Source organism: Saccopteryx bilineata, chromosome 2 (assembly GCF_036850765.1).
Source record: "Saccopteryx bilineata isolate mSacBil1 chromosome 2, mSacBil1_pri_phased_curated, whole genome shotgun sequence".
In the NCBI taxonomy this organism is placed as follows: Eukaryota; Metazoa; Chordata; class Mammalia; order Chiroptera; family Emballonuridae; genus Saccopteryx; species Saccopteryx bilineata.
The window spans coordinates 37,532,306-37,555,035 of record NC_089491.1 but is presented as its reverse complement, the minus strand read 5'-3'; the positions used below and the strand labels follow the sequence as shown (position 1 = coordinate 37,555,035).

Genomic DNA, 22,730 nt, shown 5'->3' with positions numbered 1-22,730 from the left:
CCACCCAGCTGTTGGGATTCTATGAGTCCCTGAAGTAATTTAAAGTTTAGAAACTAAAGTGACAACATTTAGAAACTTTATGCATCTGGGATTATGTCCCCACATCCAATTTATTCTGAAGTCTCTCCCCTCCCTCCCTTGGTACCCATCCTGCTGAGTTATTGAAAGAAGGGTCATTCTGGTTCCCACAGAATTAACATCAACCTCAAATGAGTGAGAACTCTCACTCGGGGCTTATGATAGACATAAGGGGATGTGAAACCCATGGCACAGGACAAACCCTTGTTGCTCAGTAGTACCTTTGGCCATTTCCAAATTCAGAATCTTAGGGTTGGAAAGAAGCAAATGACTTAGAAGTTACCCTCTTGTCTGTGTCTCACTAAATAAATTCTGAGTTCCTATCATAGGTCAGGCTTTTAAAAGGTGTTGGGAGGGTCATTAATGAGTCTGGTCTGGGCTCCTGCCAGGAGAGTTTCACAACAGCTGTGGACTTGAAAAAAGCCCATTGATTATAGAAGTCTGTTGTTTGAAGTCTCTTACGTGTGCATGCATGAGTATCCTATATCTGTGAAAGCCTGGCTGGTTTACCATTGGGGTCTGGTATCCTCTACTTCCAGGATCCCACCTGTGAGTTGTGACTACCCAGGCAGAAGACAGAAGTATCTTAAACCAAGAACACTGCTTTCTGACATGGTATAGTTTTTCAGTTACAGTCTAGTTTCTTTCATCTAATACTGGAGACTATGGTGGCACACGTGTTGAACTCTCATTCTACTGATGCCTCTGGTGTCCAAGAGGAGCCTTCCCAATATCAGGAATAAATGAAAGAATTTGGCAATTTTTTTTCACAAGTGAAACATGCCTGCCATATGGAGGCATGGCTCCTAAAAATCTTAGAATCAATTATGTGCCACATGCATGGTCATAAATCATTATGCCTTGCATTGATATTTTTTCTTTTTGTGAAATATATTATACATACAGAAGAGTATAAAAAGTATATGTATAATATTTAAGGGAAAATAATAAAATACATGTTATGTCCCACCACAGATTAAGAATTAGAATGTTCTCGTGCCTTAGAATCCCCTCTTGTTTTTCACCCCAATTATAGTCCTTTCTTCTCTCTCTTCCAGAGGTAATCACTGTTCTGACTTTCATGAAAATCATTTTATTCCAGGCAGAACTTACTGACCCTCATCACACCCCATGACCCCTGTGCTCTGATGATTCAAACACTAATTTAGGTGTTGCTGTGAAGAGATTTTGTCAATGTTATTAAAGTCACAAGTCAGTTGATTTATAGATTAGATTATCCAAGTGGGCCATACTCAATCAAGTTAGCCCTTTAAACAGAGCTTATTCTCCGGCTAATAGAAGAAGTAGAAGACAGATTCAAAGCATGGGAAGTATTACACCTGTCATTTATGGATTTAAGAATGGAGGGGATCGCAGCAAGGACCAGAGAACCGCCACAAGAAGCCGAGAATGGCCCCTGCCAATAGCTGGCAAGGAAACCAGAACTGTAGACCAACAGCTCTCTGGCCCCCAAATTAAATTCTGTCAACAATCTGAGTCCATGCAGACGTCTCACGTACATAACTGTTAAGTAATAATTGGACGTTGTTTTAAGCTGCTAATTTTATGGTAGTTTGTTATGAAGCAATAAAAAGTGAATATGCACTCTTTTTATTTTCTCCATAGTTTTACCACCTACAAATGTGTCTGTGTTCAAATAAAATGTTCCATTTTATAAAACTGAATAGCAATTACAAACCTAGCTTTTTTTTTTTTAGAGAGAGAGAGAGAGTGGGAAATAGGCTGTAAACTGACAGTGTCCTTGCAGTTTAGATTTTTGGGGGACAGAGGTGTGGGGGACTGGCAGTGAGCTGACGGGGCTTCCTGCTGGGCTTCCTGCTGTCCATGCTCCCATCTTGCCTGCTTGATTAGGTTGCTAGAGGCTGTGGGAGACTGTAAACTGAGAAAGACCCTTGCAGTTTAAGGGTTAAGCCAAAGGCTAAACTCTTCCCTACAGCCTCTGATTGTTTGATTAAATTGGTAAAGGCGATTTATGTGGCCTTCCCCACACCTCCATGTTAGCTGTAATGCTGGTTGTTTCTATTCTTCCTGTCACCCAAGTCCTTCGAAGAGACGGGTGCAGTTTTCTTTTTACCCTTTGTTTTGTGAAGTTAAAATTTAATGCATGATGGAAGGTTTTTTTGGCTCTTGGGAGAATTCTTGGTTTGTCTCAGAAATGTGACTTTGTATCACAGATCTCTTTGTTTTGCAAATGGTTTTGCTCTCTGCACTATAAATAAAGCGTTTTGGGGTGCAGGCTGCTCTTGCAGACCATCAGTCTTGGCAATGAGTCCCCCTGATCTCATCCTTATTCTCTCTGTGTTTATTTCCTAATTTTGCACCGTTCCCACTCGAGGCCTGCACAATTACTAGTCGCGCTGGTTCACGACAAGAGAGAGAAGCATCAACTTGTTGCTCTAACTAGTCATGCTATTAATTGCTTATCCTCTGTGCCCTGACCAGGGCTCTAACCAGTGCCCTCGGGATCAAGTTGGTGTCTTTTGGGTCAAGCCCTGACTGTGTCTTAAACTGGCAACCTCAGGGTTGAGCCTGTGATAGAAACAAGCCCTTGGGAATGAGCTGGTGAACCCAGGATTGACCCAGCAACCCCAGGATTGAGTGTTACCCCAGTGTTTCTGGATAATGCTCTATCCACTGCACCACCAGCCAGGGCCAAACCTAGCTTTTTTGTAAAGAAAAAAATTGCCCCTATCCAGGGGGAGATTTACCCTGAGAATGTAATCCCCTTCAGGGTAAGTCAGGCACTGCTGTAGTGTGGCCAGGTACCAGATACCTGAAAGTAACGCCGTCAGAGAAAATGGTTGCTGTATGTTTCCTGCTTCTAAGCTCTCACTATGGCTCATTTCCCACTCTTAGGAATAGGGCAAAGTAGAATATGTTATGTGGGGTAAAATGAGTATCCTCAGCTAACCCAAGCAGCAAGGCATGGAAAGAGAAGAGGGCATTTTATCAGTGCATGATCAAGATAAGGCAAGTACAGGAAAGAATGTCAGAGAGAAAACCAGTGTCCCAGCTGAAGGGCAGTCAAGAGTTCTCTCAGCCTTTGGTTCTATTCGTGCCTTCAACTGATGAATGAGGCCCACCCACACTGGGGAGGGCAATCTGCTTCACTCAGTTCATCAATTCAAATGTTAATCTTATCCAGAAACACCATCACAGACACACCCAGAGCAATGTCTGACCAAATATCTGGGCACCGTATGGCCCAATCAAGTATAAAATTAACCATCACAGTATGGTATGAAATTCTAGGAACTTATTGGTAATCATCTTCCTTTTAAATTTGAAGGTACTGCGGGTGCAAAGTCAGAAGCCATTCTAATTCTTGACCCTTTGTAGTCATAGTTTTTTTTCTGCCTGAAAAGATATACCAAATTTCCCCATGAATAAGACGCACCCTTTTTCAAAAAATTTGGGGTCTAAAAACTGGGTGCATCTTATACAGGGGTTGTAGATTTTTTTACTTGCATTTCTCACTTTTTTGCTCTTGTTTTTGTGCTCATTGTTGAAGACAGTGATTCGTCATCAGACACAGATGAGGACAAGCTAATGGATGGGAGTTTTGATAGTGATGAGTTGTATGAATTTTATGATGAATAAAACTTGAGTTCAATAACTTTACATAATACACTTTTTTTTTCAAATTTCGGACCCCAAAATTAAGGTGTGTCTTATACATGGGAGCATCTTATACATGAGGAAATATGGTAGTACCTATGTCCCTCAGTCCAGAGAGCCATTGTTTTATAATCTGCAGAGACTAAATCTTTTGTTGGGGTGGGGAAGGAGCAGTTGAAGTGTCATGGAATGGAGGAGGGGGTGTAAGGACTGTGTTTTTAAATATATTTTTCATCTAATCCTTCTTATTTTAGTAGTACCCCTTTCTTCCTTGTCCCTAAGGAACCTGGTACGGTGACTTCCTCTGTGCTAGAAATCTGGCTGTTGCTTAGCCCTCCTAGTTTCTGACTTAGGATTTGTTTCTATCAAATCTACTATGGAAATGACTATTCATCCACCCGTTTTTCCAGCCTTCAAAATGCTATCACTCTGCCTGACCAGGTTATGATGCAGTGGATAGAGCATCAACCCGGGATGCCGAAGACCCAGGTTCAAAACTCTAAGGTTGTTGGCTTAAGTGTGGGCTCACCAGCTTGAGCACAGGGTCACCGGCTTGAGTGTGAGATTATAGACATGACCCCATGGTTGTTGGCTTGAGCTCAAAGTTTGCTGGCTTGAAGCCCAAGGTCACGGGCTTGAGCAAGGGGTCACTGGCTAGGTTGAAGCCCCCCAGTCAAGGCATGTATGAGAAAGCAATGATCAACTAAAATGCTGCAACTATGAGTTAATACTTATCTCCCTTCCTGTCTGTCTCTGTTTTTGTCTCTCTGTCTCACTAAAAAAAAAAAAAAATGTTATCACTCTGATATCACCTTTCTTCTCCTTAACCTTATGGATTTTGTCACTGCAAGAAATTTAACAAGACAAAAACCTTCATTGTAATTTTTGTGGGTTTTAGGAAGGAGCAAAATCAGACTCTTATGTTCAGTGCTTTATGTCACAGTCTGAATTCTGGGCAGTTTCTAACTTCTTCTTTTGTTTTCTTATTTATTTTAGTCATTGTTTCTTGCCTGTTTCCCCCCTGCTATAATGTAAGTTTCACAGAGGCAGGGTTTTTTTCCTATAGTGTTCACAGAGGTACCCTAGTTATAAATATAGGACTTGGCTTGCAACAGGCACTGAATGACTTTGCTGACTGAACTAATGAATGAATTTTTGACTGACCCCTGCTTTCTCCTTTGCCCCCTGTTTGCTCTTCTTCTTATATTTTTATCTTCTCTTTATCTTATCTATTTTAATGTCTACTTTTGTAAACATTTTAGAATGTGGATAATATATTGGTACAGTAAAATACCTATACATTTTATAAATAAATAAATATACAGTGGTAATTGTAAGGAAGCATGATTTTAAAACCCGGGGGACCCTTGACCTCAGATATCAAGGCTGCAATCCAAATGCTATGATAATCTGAAATTTGTTTCCAAATAATCTAAGAGAGGGGAAAGTAATCCCCAGAGGTGTGGATAAGCAGGATTGGCCATGGACAGGTTATTGTTGGACTCGAGATATTGATACCTAAGGATTCATTTTATTATTTATTTTCTCCACTTTTCTATTAGGTTTTAATTTTCCCATAAAATGAAAGAAAAATGCCTCCTCCAAGTCCTAGCTCATATATTGCAGCCTCTGTTTGTTTTCATGTGAGTTTAGGTTTTGTTTTTTTTTTAACACACTTTTTTTTTTTTGTATTTTTCTGAAGCTGGAAATGGGGAGAGACAGTCAGACAGACTCCCGCATGCGCCCGACCGGGATCCACCCGGCACGCCCACCAGAGGCGAAGCTCTGCCCACCAGGGGGCGATGCTCTGCCCCTCCCAGGCGTTGCTCTGCGCCACCAGAGCCACTCTAGCACCTGGGGCAGAGGAGCCATCCCCAGCGCCCAGGCCATCTTTGCTCCAATGGAGCCTTGGCTGTGGGAGGGGAAGAGAGAGACAGAGAGGAAGGAGGGGGTGGGGTGGAGAAGCAAATGGGCGCTTCTCCTATGTGCCCTGGCCGGAACCGAACCCAGGTCCCCCGCACGCCAGGCCGACGCTCTACCGCTGACCCAACCGGCCAGGGCTTTAGGTCTCTTTATGCATTTGATTTGTCCTCTTCCTGCTTCCTTGTTAAAGAAAAGACAAAAACCAGCTTTCTCTGTCTTACAAGGCACATGGCCACATCAGTCCTGGATTTACATGGTCTCTCAGATCCATAGCCCTATGCCAACTAACAAGGGTCTCTATATCCAAACCCCAAATTCCTTGGAGAAAAATATGATTATCCAAAGTTTGGTCGGGAGTCTAATTATCTGTGGCCAGGAGAAAGGGCATGACTGTCCTTTCATCAGGTGCTAAGAGGAGACATTCTGCCTCTGGTAGGGCTTTCTAGTTAGTATGCTACAGGCTCCAGATATGCCAAGCTCAGAGTCTCCCCTTGTCACCAAGTAGGATATGTATGACCTACCCCACAGGTGAATTGCCTTCAGCCATGAATCGACTCATCCACTTACCCTAGGGTGCCATTTAAATGACATTATTTTCTATATGTTTCATGCCAAGAAAAAGATTAGTTAATACTGAACTAGAGCCTGACCAGGCAGTGGCGCAGTGGATAGAGCGTTGGACTGGGATGCCGAGGACCCAGGTTCGAGACCCCGAGGTTGCCAGCTTGAGCATGGGCTCATCTGGTTTGAGCAAAAAGCTCACCAGCTTGGACCCAAGGTCACTGGCTCGAGCAAGGGGTTACTCGATCTTCTGAAGGCCCGTGGTCAAGGCACATATGAGAAAGCAATCAATGAACAGCTAAGGTGTCACAATGCGCAATGAAAAATTAATGATTGATGCTTCTTATCTCTCCGTTCCTGTCTGTCTGTCCCTGTCTGTCCCTCTCTCTGAGTCTCTTTCTGTCTCTGTAAAAAAAAAAAAATTGAACTAGGGAGGTGGGTAGAGTTGGGGTGGCAGTCAGATTGCAGAGAAGTTATTGACAAGAGAAAACGAACTAAGATTATAACCCTGATAAATAGGGAGCTGGAATCTAACCAAGGTCTGGTTCCAATGCTTCTGATGCTAACACTACACTATGCTGCCTCATCCAACTATTTCACATGATTTTTGCTAAGTATTTATAGTGTTCATAGATTATAAACACATGTTACTTGAGCATTGGAGTTACCCTGGTGTCACAGTTTGGGTTTGCTGGAAAGCAGACTCGGAGATGGAGATTGGTGTGCAGGAGGTTCATTAGAGAGCACTCTTGAGATCAACATCAGTGGGAAGGAGGACAAGGAAGCAGAACTGGGCTGAGGGAGAGGTTGGGCTGTGAAGCAGTCTCAACCCAGGCTTTGGTCAACACCATGGGGAACTCACACTGCAATGGTCCTTCAGAATTGTCCTTAGTGGGAGCAATACATTTATATCCCTCATGAATCAGTCACAGGATATGGGCTGCCCCTTAGAAGGGGGCATGATGTTGGTTGTATGGCCAGTAGTCACAGCCACCATCACAGCCACCTGGCCCATGCAGGTTCACATTTGATTCAGACAGATGGTAATGAAACAATGGAGCCGAGAACTGGTGGGCCATTACCTTTAATCCTAGCTTGCACCTGGCGGGCAAGAAATACACTCAGTAGGAAAACACTTCCTTTTCCATTCAGGGCTCCCAAAGCCACTGACTTATCCGAGTTTCCTAGAATCAAAGGTTTCTACCTCACCAGCCTTATTCACCTCTGTTCCCCATTTCTTTTTTTAATTTTTTTTCTTTTTTTTTTTTTTGTATTTTTCTGAAGCTGGAAACGGGGAGAGACAGTAAGACAGACTCCCACATGCGCCCGACCAGGATCCACCCGGCATGCCTACCAGGGGCGATGCTCTGCCCACCAGGGGGTGATGCTCTGCCCCTTGGGGCGTTGCTCTGTCACGACCAGAGCCACTCTAGCACCTGGGGCAGAGGCCAAGGAGCCATCCCCAGCGCCCGGGCCATCTTTGCTCCAATGGAGCCTTTGGCTGTGGGAGGGGAAAAGAGAGACAGAGAGGAAGGAGAGGGGGAGGTGTGGAGAAGCAGATGGGTGCTTCTCCTGTGTGCCTTGGCCGGGAATCGAACCCGGGACCCCTGCACGCCAGGCCGGCGCTCTACCACTGAGCCAACCGGCCAGGGCCTGTTCCCCATTTCCTTCTCTCTACACAAACTCTGCACAAACTGGCTTCTCCTTCAGCACTCCGCCATCTTGGCTGCTTCTCCTCTTCTCCACGTGGCCTTTATCTGCTCTCCTCCAGCATGGGCTCCTCTGCCCCATTTATAGTTTAGAAATCAAAACCCTTAATCCAATATACAAACAAGGAAGTCTTTGATACAAAATCACTTATCTGAGGCATAATAGGATTCCTCATGAGAGTGCACCACCCCATATCATGCAACAGTCAAGGATGTGGGGAAAAGCTTAGTCTTAAAACTAAGCCTTATGCTACAACGACCCTGTCTGCTTACAGCCTGTCCCCCACACCCAATGCAATCTATAAGCGAGCAAACATATACATCATAGTTACAAACTTATTTGACCAACATTGGTTGAGTCAGCTCTTTTTAGCTTAGAACCCTCTTTAGCTAATTCCTGAAGATGATTGACATTTGAAGGTTGACTGCTGGCTGTACTTTTAGCAGCTGGAGGGACATCTCCTCAGTCCTGCAGAAAGATCTGAGTGCAAATTAGGAAGTTTTCCAAGTCAAAACTAGTGAAATGATGTATGTTGAAAAGGAATTTTGCTCTGCAGGTACGTTTCATTTTTAAGTCAATTCTTGACTTGTAAGGGTTGTAATTAATTCCTGAGTTAATGTCATCCTTTCTATGGTGAGCTATAAAGTGCATAGAATAAATCCATGCTCAATAAGAAAAGGCAAAGTCACACCAGGGTGGGACAGATAATACTGTCTTTGAAATGGTGAAACAGGAACATGTCCCATGTGCTCACTCTTACAGCCTGAGACTCTTAAGAGGTCACACAGGCATTGACCAGTGTCTCTATTTCTGCTCAGTAGGAGCAGGAGAGCACCATGGGGCCAGAGACTTGCTGGTCATGTCTCAGACAGGAGGAACCCTGGTCACCCAAACAAGGCAGACAACATTTTTTTTTCATTAGAAAGTATTGATTCTCAGGAAGAAATGGACATTTAATTGCCTCGAGGAATAGAGACATTCAAAATTCTCTGCCTCACAATATCTTTGCCCTTTTCAGTTTCTCTACTGACTGAGCTCCTCACACGGTTTACCCCTTGGACCTCTTGTCAGGCTCCTTTCGACGTCTTCAGCTGGTCGTGTCTTACCATTCCGGCGCTGGCTCCTCTTGGACCGTTGTGGCACCCACTCTGCTCGCTCCCAGTAGGTCTGTCCTTTCACTCTCCAGGCTACCGGGCCAGACTGTGTACTTAAACAAGACTTACCGAGGGCAGAAAAATTAACCTTAAAACTGGATGGAACTCATGAATTCTACCTATGACTGCTCCCAGGCTAAGATCCTCCACACGTGTGTTATAGGATCCAGCTTCCTTGTCCTCAAAGGGAATGCCTGACATGGAATCTACATGGTTCCAACTCCTCTGAGTCTCAGGAAAAGGAAAAAGACTAACTTCATGTCATCTCTAGCTTCAGTTCTGCCTCCAAGAAAAATAAAATTTGAAGATGCACCATTTCATCTACAATGAAGACAATTTTTTATACTGTTATGTCATGAAGTTTAGCCCTACTCTGTCTCCAGAGTAGGATTTTGGGTCTTTATGTAACACAAAGGTATGCTAAGCTGTGTTCTCCCAAAACAAAGGAGCAGCCTGCTCACAAAGTTGAATTCAGACTTGCCCGGTAGAGAATCAGAAAATTCACTGTGTTACTGGTTTTTTATTGTTGTTGTTTTGTTTTGTTTGTTTTAGCAACATTCTACCTCTATTCCCTCAAACCACTCTCCCACCAGGTTGTAAGTTTTATTGTTTAAAAATAATAGGTTTAATAACAGCTAAATTCTCCATTACATGTATAATTTGATTTTTCTGGTCATTGCTCTTCATGTGTAACTTCTTTGGGGGCACATGCTTCTGAGACTGGTGGATGAAAGCAGCCAAAAGGCCGAGAACTATGGGGACATCTGTCTCCAAACGTCACTGAGTGAAGTGTTTCCGACTCAGCAGGTTCCTCACAGCAGCCTTTACATCCTTGTTCCTGAGGCTGTAGATGATGGGGTTGAGCATGGGGGTCACCACCCCGTAGAAGAGGGAGATGAGCTTGTCTGAAAGGTCCTGCTTGTCTGCTCCCAGTGGGTCCTTGGATTTGGGTTTCCCATACATGAAGAGGATGGTCCCATAGAAGACAACCACGACTGTGAGGTGGGCAGAGCAGGTGGAGAAGGCCTTTTTCCTGCCCTCAGCTGAGGGGATCCTCAAGATGGCAGTGAGGATGAAGATGTAGGAGACAAAGATTAAAAGAACTGGGACTGCCAAGAAGATCACATTTGTCACTCCCATGATGATCACATTGATGGAGATGTCAGCACAAGCCAATTTCAAGACAGCCAGGATCTCACAGGTGAAGTGGTTGATGATGTTGTCCCCACAGAAGGGCAGCCTCATGGCCTGAGATGTCTGAACTACTGAGCTGGTAATACCAGCTGCCCAGGACCCAACAGCCATGGGCACATAGGTAGCCCTACTCATGACCACAGTGTATCTAAGTGGGTTGCAGATGGCCACGTAGCGATCAAATGCCATCATGCTCAGAAGCACACACTCTACGCCTCCCATGGCAAAGGAGAGGAACATCTGCACAGCACAGGCTGAGAAGGGGATGGTTTTCCTGGGGGTCAGGAAGCTGTCAAGAATGAGGGGTACTGAGGAGGTTGTATAGCAGATGTCCAGGAAGGAGAGGTTCCCCAGGAAGAAGTACATGGGTGTGTGCAGGCGGGAGTCAAGGGTGGTCACCAGGATGAGGACCCCATTGCCCAGCAAGATCACCAGGTACGTCAGCAGGATGAACACAAAGAGTGTTTTCTCCAGCTTTGGGTGGGCTGAGAGGCCCAGGAGAATGAACTCTATCCCAGAGGCTGTCTGGTTGGCACTTTCCATGGTAGGTCTCCTCTTTCAACTAAAGAAAATACTGAGATCCAAACTCAACGTTCTTTGCCTTGCATAGGTACAGGGAATCTGGTCTTGAGTTCAGTCAGGCTGAGTCATTAGGAATCTGAAAGTCCACAGTTTCTATTTCTTTTCAAAAAAAAAGAAGAAATAGGTCATCAAATTTACAATGTTTAAAATGGGGATTCTGATAATTTAATGCCTTTAATCACAGACAAGACACATAACACACTCATTGTAGTGATTCTGTGTTTTGGGTGGCAATTCATTTCATTAAGCTTCAATCATAAAAATTATTTTAAGTTTGCTTCATTTTCTCCCACTTGTGCCAGGTGCTAGTGATATGATTAGTAATGAATACTCACTTTATTTCTTCTCTCCAGATGATTCTCACAGAAAGCATACTCCTGTTGTTCCCAAGATCTCCTTCCTCATGGGCAACACCAGCTCCAGGGCTTTTCATCCACCCATTCATCCATATGTCCATCCATCCATCCCTCCATCCATCTATACCTCCATCCATCTTTTTGTTTGTGTCTGAACATCCATCCACCAAAACACTTGTTAATCTCTCAGTATTGTAGGTATAACAATTACTATGAGGAATAAGGGTGACCTATAGCCCAGGCTTAAATGGGCTCATGGTTTGGCAGGGAGGGGCAGCAGCAGGATTTAGGAGAGGCCAGAGCATCTGAAAGGGCACTTGGTGTATTGGTGGGAATAGGGGTCATGAAAGGCTCCTTCGGTGATATAGAATCCAGCTGGGATTTTAAGGACAAAAGGAGACTGGACATGGAGAGATAGAAGGGAAAAGGGAGAGGTCATGCTCTGTAAATGCTGATATATGCTTAATAGTTTGAATCTGATGTTCCATGAATATAAGCAGAGAACAAACTCCAAGAACTATCAATGGGTCACAGCTTCTGGAAATCTAGTTCTCTTAGGTAACTAAAACAGTCCTTTTAAAAATTATAATTCTATTGGATCACCATCCCTCTGGATGGCTCAGTTGCTTAGGTATGTCACCCAGACTAATATCCTGTCACTAATCATGCTCTCCAAATAATCTAGTCCAACACTCACTCCCATTCTAGATCTTTCTCTGCACCATCCTGACACATGGCTTTTCAGTTTCAACTTGATCCCTTCTAATGATGAAGAGGTTACTATAGTACCAAACAGTGTGCTTCATTATTTGCAGAGCTCTGGAGTATTAGAAAATTATTAATATTGAATCAAGCAGGCAGCTTTATGAGGTTTTCTCATCCATATAATGGTGGTTATCTTCCTTCTGGAATTGCACTGAATTTGTGGAAAGTCATCAGGTCTGTAAGCCACAGATTTGGGCTACAGTCTGTTTAAACTTCTAACCTGCTGTGTAGACTTTAGTACTCCTTCTCTCTCTTCAACCCTCAGCTTATCCCAGTCTGTATCAGGACTAGAAGAGATCAATGATGTTCAAATTCTTTACAAAAGAGAACTTCTGTTTTCTTAAATTCAAAACCCTCAAATGTAAAGCAGAGCTCCTCTTATTGAAATGGGGAAGGAAGGCTCAGAAAGTCTGGGCTGCTCAGGCCATGAGGCCACTTTGAGTCCAGGGCACAGTCATACACAGCTCCAAGGGACCCCACATACATTGCAGATAACATAAATGATGTCCTCTGGAGCGCCATTTCAGTACAACTCTAGCCACACCCATGGCTATAGTGTGAATGGTGTTCCCAGGAGTTGTACAAGAGGAGGCTCTGAAACCAGGAGACCCTCTCCTTTCTCAAGGTGGCTCTGAAGTTAGGTGAGTCCATGAAATGGAACTGAAAAGTTTCAAAGGTTTCTTACCATCTCAGCTTTTCTGACCCAGGAATAAGGGGATCTAGGTGGCCCTCAGTTTTCTTGGTACCACTGAAATTGTGTCATTTCTTCCCTGCTCAAGCCCCAACCCCTTTGGAGGAAAAAAAAATCCAGAAACTGAAAATGTTACTGTGCTAATAAAAGATTAAAGATTACTACTCTTATAAGAATTCTTGCTCACCTTGATCAGGAAGCTACTGAGAAAGGGTCCCTATGTCTTGGGAACAGACATGGACCAGAAATAGCAACACCAGTTTGAAAGGCCCAGGCTGAGACATCCACCTCTGAGTTGAAGAAGTGATGAAAGCCAGCTTTCCCCACTCTGTCTTGTTCTGTGTTCTAGGCAAAATACCCAAAGGAGCAACTAGTAAACGTAGAAGGAAATTTGAAATCAGCACTATAATTGGAACTACTGTGTTCCCCGGAGTGATTAAAAGTTTGGAAACAAAATCATAGAAAGAAAACTTTTTATACTTCTGAAAACATAGAAGGAAATTTGAAATCAGCACTATAATTGGAACTACTGTGTTCCCCGGAGTGATTAAAAGTTTGGAAATGAAACAGAAAATCAGAAAACTTTTTGTACTTCTGAATCAATGTCCCCAAGATCCAATTATGCTGAAAGCACTCCAGAAAGACTTCTTTTTCTCCTTCCTTTGTTCCTCCTGGAACTTTCCACTCTTAAGCCAATGAAGGACATCAAGGGAAGCATTTCCATGTCCTAACTGAATTTCTGAAAACTTCCAGATGCTTAACATTCTTAAAAAGAGCAGCTGGGACGATAAGAATTATTTATAAACATGCTATGCTTGTGACACATGGAACCAGAAGCTCTGGGCACATTGCTTATAAACCAAGTGCTCAAGGTCATGACTGGACACTTAGGGAAAATTCCACTTAGAGCTTTGGGAAGACTTTAAGGAGGAGGCAGTTTCTGGCCAGGCCTTGAACAATGAAGGAGAAATTTACAAATAAAGAGAGAGATAGGCAACGAATAGGACAAAGAGGAAAACCATGTTGGGGACAGAGGCTGGCACAGGTCTTGGGCTTGAGTATTTTTTCTACAGCCTCAACTAGTCATTTGTTTAAAAAACTTCACGGAATGAAAGGTACTGAATAAAGTCCCAGGCAGCCATTCTATGTTGGTGGACTGTGGAAAGTGGAAGCAGCCTCTAAGATGGTCACAGTGATTCTTGCCAACTAGGATATATACCCTTGTGTAATTTCCTTCCCATCAGTGACTTGCTTTATTTATTTTTTTATTTTCTATTTTCTATTTTTTATTTTTTACAGAGACAGAGAGTGAGTCAGAGAGAGGAATACACAAGGACAGACAGACAGGAACGGAGAGAGATGAGAAGCATCAATCATTAGTTTTTCATTGCGTGTTGCAACACCTTAGTTGTTCATTGATTGCTTTCTCATATGTGCCTTGACCGCAGGCCTGAGCCTTCAGCAGACCGAGTAGCCCCTTGCTGGAGCCAGCGACCTTGGGTTCAAGCTGGTGGGCTTTTGCTCAAACCAGATGAGCCCGTGCTCAAGCTGGCGACCTCGGGGTCTCGAACCTGGGTCCTCTGCATCCCAGTCCGACGCTCTATCCACTGTGCCACCTCCTGGTCAGGCAGTGACTTGCTTTTAACCAAAGACTACACACTCTCTTGCTGGGTTTGATAAAGCAAACTGTCAGATTGGAGAAACCCATTTGGCAAGGAACTGAAGAAGTCTCTGGGCAACAGACAGTATAGAACTGAGGTCCTCAGACCAGCAACCCTCAAGGTACTGAATCCCACCAATATCTCTGTATATAAGCTTGGAAGTAAGCACTCCCCAGTCAAACCTTCAGATGAGATCCCAGCCCTAGCCAACATTTTGATAGCAGTCCTGTGAAACCCTGAAGCAGAAACCAGATAATCTGTACTTGGATCTAAATAATCTGTATTAGAGCCACATAAACCAAAAATCACACAATATAATGTTATAGTTTCAGCTTTAATTGCTCATATAAATATTAAATTAAGAGAAAAAAGGAGTTTTCTATATATGCACAAATTTTTATTTTCAGTAAATAAAAATTTACCTTCTTAAAAAATTGGGTTTCCATTTGGTATCATAAATTTTTAACACAAAGAATTTCTTCTAGCATTTTTTGTAATATCGATCTACTGGAAATACTCTTAGTTTTTATTTATCTAAATTAACCTTTATTTTGTATTTATTCTTGAAAGATTTTTGCTGGTTATAGAATTCTGGAATAATGGTTTCTTTTCTTTAAAAAAATTTTTTTAAAGGTTGTTCACTGTATCCTAGCTTGTTTTTTTCTGATAAAAAGCCACTAGTCATTCAAATCTGCTTTTAGGATTATCTCTTCATCTTTCCTCTTAAGCAATTTGACTGTGATGTGTCTATAATATATTTTATTATTTTTATTTCTATGTAGTATTATATAATTTTTAAATTAATTAATTAATGTATTATTTTTTAGAGAGAGAGAAACATTGATCAGTTGTTCACTTATTTATGCATTCATTAATTGCTTCTTTTTAAAAATTTTTATTTAAAAAATTAAATTTAACAGGGTGACATTGATCATTAAGAGTACATAGGTTTCAAGTAAACATTTCTATAGCATTTGAACTATGGATTATGTTGTATATCCATCACCAAAATCAACTCATTTTCCATCACCTTATATTTGTCCCTCTTTACATGCTTCCCCCCACCCTTCTCCATCCCTCCCTGAATGTCTCCCTCCCCTTGGTAACCACTTCACTTTTATCCATGTCCATGAGTCTGTTTTATATCCCACCCATGTGTGAACTCATACAGTTCTTAGCTTTTTCTGATTTACTTATTTTACTCAGTATAAGTGCTCAAGGTCTATCTATGTTGTTGTAAATGTCACTATGTCATCATTTCTTATGGCTGAGTAGTATTCCATAGTATATATGTACCACATCTTCTTTATCCAATCCTCTATCAAAGTACACTTTGGTTATTTCCATGTCTTGGCCACTGTAAATAATGCTGTGATGAACATGGGGCTGTATGTATCTTTACGTACCAATGTTTTCGAGTCTTTGGGGGTAGATACCAGTAGAGGGATTGCTAGATTCTATGGTAGTTCTATTCTTAATTTTTTGAAGAACCATCCTACTTTTTTCCATAATGGTTGTACTAAGTAGATTTCCCACCAGCAGTGAATGAGGATTCCTTATTCTCCACAGGCTCTCCAACACTTGTTATTACCTGTCTTGTTGATAATAACCAGTCTAATAGGTGTGAGGTGATATTTCACTGTAGTTTTTATTTGCATTTCTCTAACAGCTAGTGAAGATGAGCATCTTTTCATATATCTGTTGGCCATTTGTATGTCCTCTTGTGAGAAGTGTCTGTTCAGATCCTCTCTCAATTTTTAATTGGATTGTTTGCTTGTTTGTTGCTGAGCTTTGTGAGTTCTTCATATATTTGGATATTAACCCCTTATCAGAGCTATTGTTTGCAAATATCATCTCATTTAGTTGGCTGCCTATTTGTTTTCTTGTCAATTTATTTTGCTGTGCAGAAGCTTTTTAGTTTGCTATAGTCTCATCCTTTTTTTTTTTTTTTTGCCTTTGCTTCCCTTGCCTTTGGGGTCAAATTCATAAATTGTTCTCTAAAGTCAAGATCCATGAGTTCAGTACCTATATTTTCTTCTATGTAATTTATTGTTTTAGATCTTATTTAGGTCTTTGGTCCATTTTAAATTAATTTTGTGCAGGGGTACAAACTGTAGTCAAGTTTCTGTAAGGTCAGTGGGCAATGGAGGAAGGTCACGTGGGTTCCCTAGCTGGGAACTTTGGCTAGGACCGCCTACAACCAAGAGCTCCAAAAGGAACTTCCCAGGAACCCTTTGGAAAACAGCGACTGTCTGCCAGCCAGTGAGATTTCACTACGTCATATTAGCTCAACCACCCTAGGGACCCTTTAAATATCTTCCATGCTGGTCACCACTTGCGACTTCCCTGGCCTCCATCTTTTCTCGGGGCCAGGGAACCTCATCGAGTGGGAAGCATGCTCTGTACTCAATAAAGCCTTTTATTATTCCACATCTTATGACTCTGGCCCCCTTCCTTCTTTCTCAGTGGGGAAAAATACCTTACATTCTCATTCTTTTGCATGTGGCTTTCCAATTTTCCCAGCACCATTTATTGAAGAGGCTTTCTTTTCTTCATTATGTGTTTTTAGCTCCTTTGTCAAAGATGATTTGTCTATATATATGTGGTTTTATTTCTGGGCTCTCAATTCTGCTCCATTGGTCTATATGTCTGTTTTTCTGCCAATACCATGCTGTTTTGATTATCATGGCTCTATAACATAATTTAAAATCAGGTAGTGTGGTACCTCCGGCTTCATTCTTTTCCTCAGGATTGCTTTGGCTATTTGGGTTTTTTTATGGTTCCATTCAAACCTGGTAATTTTTTGTTCTGTTTCTTTAAAAAATGACATTGGGATTTTGATGGATGTTGCATTAAATTTGTATATTGCTTTGGGTAATATGGCTATTTGAACTATGTTGATTTTTTCAATTCATGAACATGGAATATTTTCCATTTCATTGTGTCTTTTTCAATTTCTTTCAATAATGTTTTGTAGTTTTCAGTATATAGGTCCTTCACATCCTTTGTTAGGTTTATTCCTAGGTATTTTTATTTTTGTTGTTGCATTTGTAAAAGGAATTGTTGTTTTGAGTTCATTTTCCAATGTTTTATCATTGTCGTATATGAAAGCAGTGGACTTTTGTATATTGATTTTGTATCTTGTGACTTTACTGTGTTGGTTTATTGTTTCTAATAGTTTTTTGGTGGAGTCTTTGGGGTTTTCTATATACAGGATCATGTCATCTGCAAACAGCAATACCTTTATGTCTCCTTTTCTGATATGGATGCCTTTTATGCCTTTCTCTTGCCTGATTGCTCTGGCTAAAACTTCTAGAACTATGTTGAATAAGAGTGGAAAGAAAGGGCAGCCTTGTCTTGTTCCTGATTTTAGAGAAAAAGCCTTCAATTTTTCACCATTTAGTATATTGGCTGATGGTTTTCATGTATGGCCTTTATTATGTTGAGGCACTTCCCTCTATTTCTATTTTATTGAGTGTTTTAAACATTAAGGGATGTTGTACGTTATCAAATGCCTATTCTGCATCTATTGATAGAATTATATGATTTTTGTTCTTTGTTTTGTTGATGTGGGGTATTATGTTGATTGGTTTCCATATGTTGAAGCATCCTTGTGCTCCTGGAATGAATCCTCCTTGATCATAATGTATTATTTTTTTTTAATGTGATGTATTTGATTTGCTAGTATTTTGTTTAGGATTTTTGCATCTGTATTCATTAGAGATATTGGTCTGTAGTTTTCTTTTTCTGTGTTATCCTTGCCAGGTTTGGTTGATTCTTGTATGTGCCTTGACTGAGGATCGAACCTGCAACCTTGGCATATCAGTACAACATTCTAACCAACTGAGCTACCAACCAGGGCTATAATTTCATATTTTTAAATTTATGTTTATGCATGAAGTATTCTGTGGTTTTTGAATCCACATCTTTTTGTTTTCACTACTTCTGAGACATTTTTGTCATTATTTTTTGAAATATTTCTCTGCCCCATTCTCTCTTTTCTTCTTCTGTAACTCAAGTTACATATATGTTAGATAATATTTTATGGTTTCAAAGGTCACAAAACATTTTTTTTTCCAATCTTTTATCTGTTTTTCAGGTTGAATACTATTTATTGGTTTATCTTGCATTCTGCTGACTTTTCCTTCTGTCATCTGCAATAATTTGAAAGGCTAGCTGGTTAATATTTTTAATTTGAATATTTTAGTTTTTAGTTCTAAATGTTTTTTTTTAGTTTTGCTATTTCTCTGCTGAGATTTTCTATTTGTTCATTCATTATGATAATATTTTCCTTTACTTTCTGGAGCAAAGTTATAACTGCTTAAATTATTTTCTCTTTGCCGATATTAGATTAGTGGTGGCCTAGTGTTGGGGAGTGAGTGGGGATGGCGAGTAATTATCAGTGGGTATAGGGTGAAGAAATGTTCTCATATTTTGAGGGGTAATTAATGTTCCAAAATTAGATTATGGTGGTAGTTGCATAACTCTGTGAATATCTAAAAATCATTTAATTACATATTTTAAATGGGGGAATTTTGTGATATGTGAATTATATCTTAAATAAGTGATTTTAAAAAGATTGATTGATGCTTGAAGTCTGCCCCACACATGGGTAGTTAAGTACTCATCCATATGTTTGGACAGAATTTATGTGCAGAATTTGAGGCTATTCCTGTGTGGCTCTCTCCTTTCTTCAATTCTATACACCTCTCCTTTCCACACACACTTTCAGAAGCAGTGGTTGCCCCAAACCTTGTATTCTGATTTCTCAACCAGTGTAATTGCTGGTTGTAATCTGCTTTTAGCTAAACCATGTGACAACAACTAAGGCCTATCTTTAGATAAAAATTCATAAAGATGGCAAACTCACCAAGTGTTCTTCCTTTCTTCTATGTCTTAACTTCCATGAATTTTCTCTTCACTTTCCTCTGAACTATCCAGTGTCTTCATATAGCTGTTTTTTATTATATTTTGTTCAACATTTTTAATTGATATACTGGAGAGGATGGCTTGGTGCAAGCCACTTCACCATTACTGAAAGCAGAACCTGTAATCTCACGCTCAATTAGCATCATTTTGTTTATTTTGGTAAATGTTTAGCTGTCTTAAAATTCTTGCTCAAACAAGGATACACAAATCAATCATGCAAACAAGTCAGTGAATGAACCTTAATGCCAGACTACTTCTACCAGAATATCCTAGGTACTTGCTACTCGAAGTCTGGTTTAAGACCAGAAGTGATATCACTTGAGATCTTGTTAAAATGGCAGAATTTCCAGTCCCCCTCCAGATCTACTAAGCCATAATTTGAATTTTAACAAAATCCCCAGGTGATTTATTGCACATTAATGTTTGGGAACCTGTCCTCAGTAATTAATTGGCATTCTGGAGTAACACAGAGCAAATGTTAGACACATCAGACTCCTTACTTGGCAAAGTGCATCACTTCTTAGAACCCACCACACTATGATCTTCAGTCACTTGGGTAGTTTCATTTGCTCCTTAGCGATGAGCTCTACTCCCAGACTGGCCGCATCCCCATAACAAGCCTTTAATTGTACTGTCAGTTGGCTGCTTGGCTCCCTGCATTATTCTAAAATCTGATGCTCACACCTAGTTCCCTCAAATATAAAATGTGCAATGCCTTTGTTCCATGCAGAGTTATATTTATTTTTTCTGTGAATGCTGTCTTCTCTTTGCCTTTACAGCTGTGTTGTGCTTGCAATAGAAGAACTCCTGGACTAAAATGGTGTCTCTCTTGAAAGCCAGACAATCTGATTCTGAGTTTCAGTGATATAGACCTACGTTGGCAATAAAGTGGTCATAGATTGGATTTTCCAGGTAATAGAGTCTGAGAACTTCACCATGTGAATTTTGGTGGAATACAAACATTGTTATAATAGCCCTCATTGTATAAAAGCACCCCTATCTCCCTCCGATGAGTAGGATCAGTTATATGCCACTCAAATAGTGACTCCATTCCTTGCCTGCTGGTCTCTTGGCATAAGATGCTCAATGTAACTAGGGGATAGCCATCATCTAAAGTTTAATAAATAGAAGGGACTAGAAAGTCCAGAAATTAGTTCTTCCATTTGTGGTCAGTTAACTTTCAACAAAGGTGTCAAAGCAATCGAACAGGAGAAGAGATAGTATTTTCCACAAATAGTGTTTAAAAAAATAGATATCCATATGTAAAAAAGAATGAGACCATTACCTCATAGTATACAAAAAATTAAGTAAAAATGGACCATAGACCTAAATGTGAAACCTAAAACCATACAACTTCTGGAAGAAAACATAGGAGAAAAATTTTATGACCTTGGGTTAGGTAAAGATTTCTTAAATAAGACACTAAAATTCTTTTTTAAAAATTGGTAAATTGTACTACAGAATTAAATTTTTTTTGTTTTTAAAATGATACTATAAAAAATGAAAAGACAAAAATGACTGAAAATATTTGCAAATTATATATGTGATAAAGGATTATATCTAAGTTATATAAAGAATTCCTGTATGTGACTCAATAATAAACAGACAAGCAATTCAATGAAAAAATCTCCATTAAAAAAGTCATGTGGATGGCTTAAATAAGCATGTGAAAAGATGTTCAACATTAGTAGCCATCTGGCAAATGTAAATTAAAACTACAGTGAAGCCCTGTCCAGTTGGCTCAGTGTAGAGTGTTGGCCCAGCGTGTGGATGACCCAGGTTCAATTCCTGGCCAGGAGATGCAACCATCTGCTTCTCCCCTTCCCCCCTCTCCTTTCTCTCTAGCTCTCTCTTCCCCTCCCGCAGCCAAAGCTCCATCGGAGCAAAGTTGGCCCAGTCGTTGAGGATGGCTCCAGGTGCTAGAATGGCTCTAGTTGCAATGGGGCAATGCCCCAGATGGGCAGAGCATTGCCCCCTGGTGGGCTTGCCAGGTGGATCCCGGTTGGGCACATGTGGGAGTCTGTCTCTCTGCCTCCTCACTTCTCACTTCAGAAAACTACAAAAAAAAAGAAAAGCTACAATGAGATAATGAGGTATTATTATATAGCCACTAGAATAGCAACATTAAAAAGACTAATAACACCAAGTGTTGGCAAAGATGTGGAGAAACTGGAATGGTCACACATTGCTTGGGAGAATTCAAAATGATACAGCTATTTTGGAAAACAGTTTGGCACTTCCTTAGAGTTAAAGACATTCATGCCATATGACCCACCAATTACACATAGAGTTGTGTAAATTACACATAGAGTTGTGTAAATATTACTAGCAGCATTATTTATAATAGCCAAAAACTGATAACAATCCAAATGTCCATCCATGGATGAATTGATAAACAAAATGCGGTATGTCCATATAACTGAACTCTATTCCACAATAAAAAAGAGAAAACTACTGATACTTGTTGCAACTGGATGAACCTCAGAAACACTGCTAAGTGAAAGATACCAGACGCAAAAGACTATATTATATGGTTCCATTCATCTGAAATTTCTAGGAATGGCAAATTGTTCCAGAAATAAGTAGATTCATGGTTACCTGTAGCTGGAATTGGGGATTGATTGCAAATGGGCATGAAAGAACTTCTTGAAATGATATAAATGTTTTAAAACTGGTTTGTAATAATAATTGCACAACTGTATAAATTTACCAAAACTTATCAAACTATCATATATCTTATGTGAGTGCTAAAAAATTATTATTTTTTCTTTTTTTGTATTTTTCTGAAGCTGGAAACGGGGAGAGACAGTCCGACAGACTCCCACATGCGCCTGACAGGGATCCACCCGGCCCGCCCACCAGGGGGCAATGCTCTGCCCCTCCGGGGCGTCGCTCTGTGGCGACCAGAGCCACTCCAGCGCCTGGGGCAGAGGCCAAGGAGCCATCCCCAGCGCCTGGGCCATCTTTGCTCCAATGGAGCCTCGGCTGCGGGAGGGGAAGAAAGAGACAGAGAGGAAGGAGAGGGGGAGGGGTGGAGAAGCAGATGGGCGCTTCTCCTGTGTGCCCTGGCCAGGAATCGAACCTGGGAATCCCGCACGCCAGGCCGATGCTCTACCACTGAGCCAACCGGCCAGGGCCTAAAAAATTATTAATGCTTTTTCTTCCACCTTCTAAGTTTTTCTGGCTGGGCTAATAATCAAATTAACAGAGACAGATTAACAGGAGAAAATCAAGTTTTAATATATACACATAGGGAATTCCAAAGACACTGGGGCAACACTGAGTATATAAGACATTTTTGGACAAAGGAGGAAGGGGGTGGGAAAAAGGATATTCAGATTTCACAAGTGACAATGGGTGATTTACAGGTAGTTGAGGAAGAGGGGAACATATATGGCAGGAAAATTCTTGCTAGGCAACTCAGAAGCAAGGGGATACAAATATCAAACTAGCAGGTGCCGCCTAAAGCCCTCTAGTTTACCACACT

The 22,730-nt window shown here is 41.0% G+C and overlaps 1 protein-coding gene across 1 annotated transcript; it reads right to left on the bottom strand.

Moving 5' to 3' along the window:
• Nucleotides 1-9,842: 9,842 nt before the first annotated feature.
• LOC136322808 (olfactory receptor 13C7-like) lies at nt 9,843-10,802 on the bottom strand. The gene has a single exon (XM_066254697.1). It carries the CDS (start codon nt 10,800-10,802, stop codon nt 9,843-9,845), a length of 960 nt encoding a protein of 319 aa, XP_066110794.1.
• Between the last annotated feature and the right edge of the window lie 11,928 nt (nt 10,803-22,730).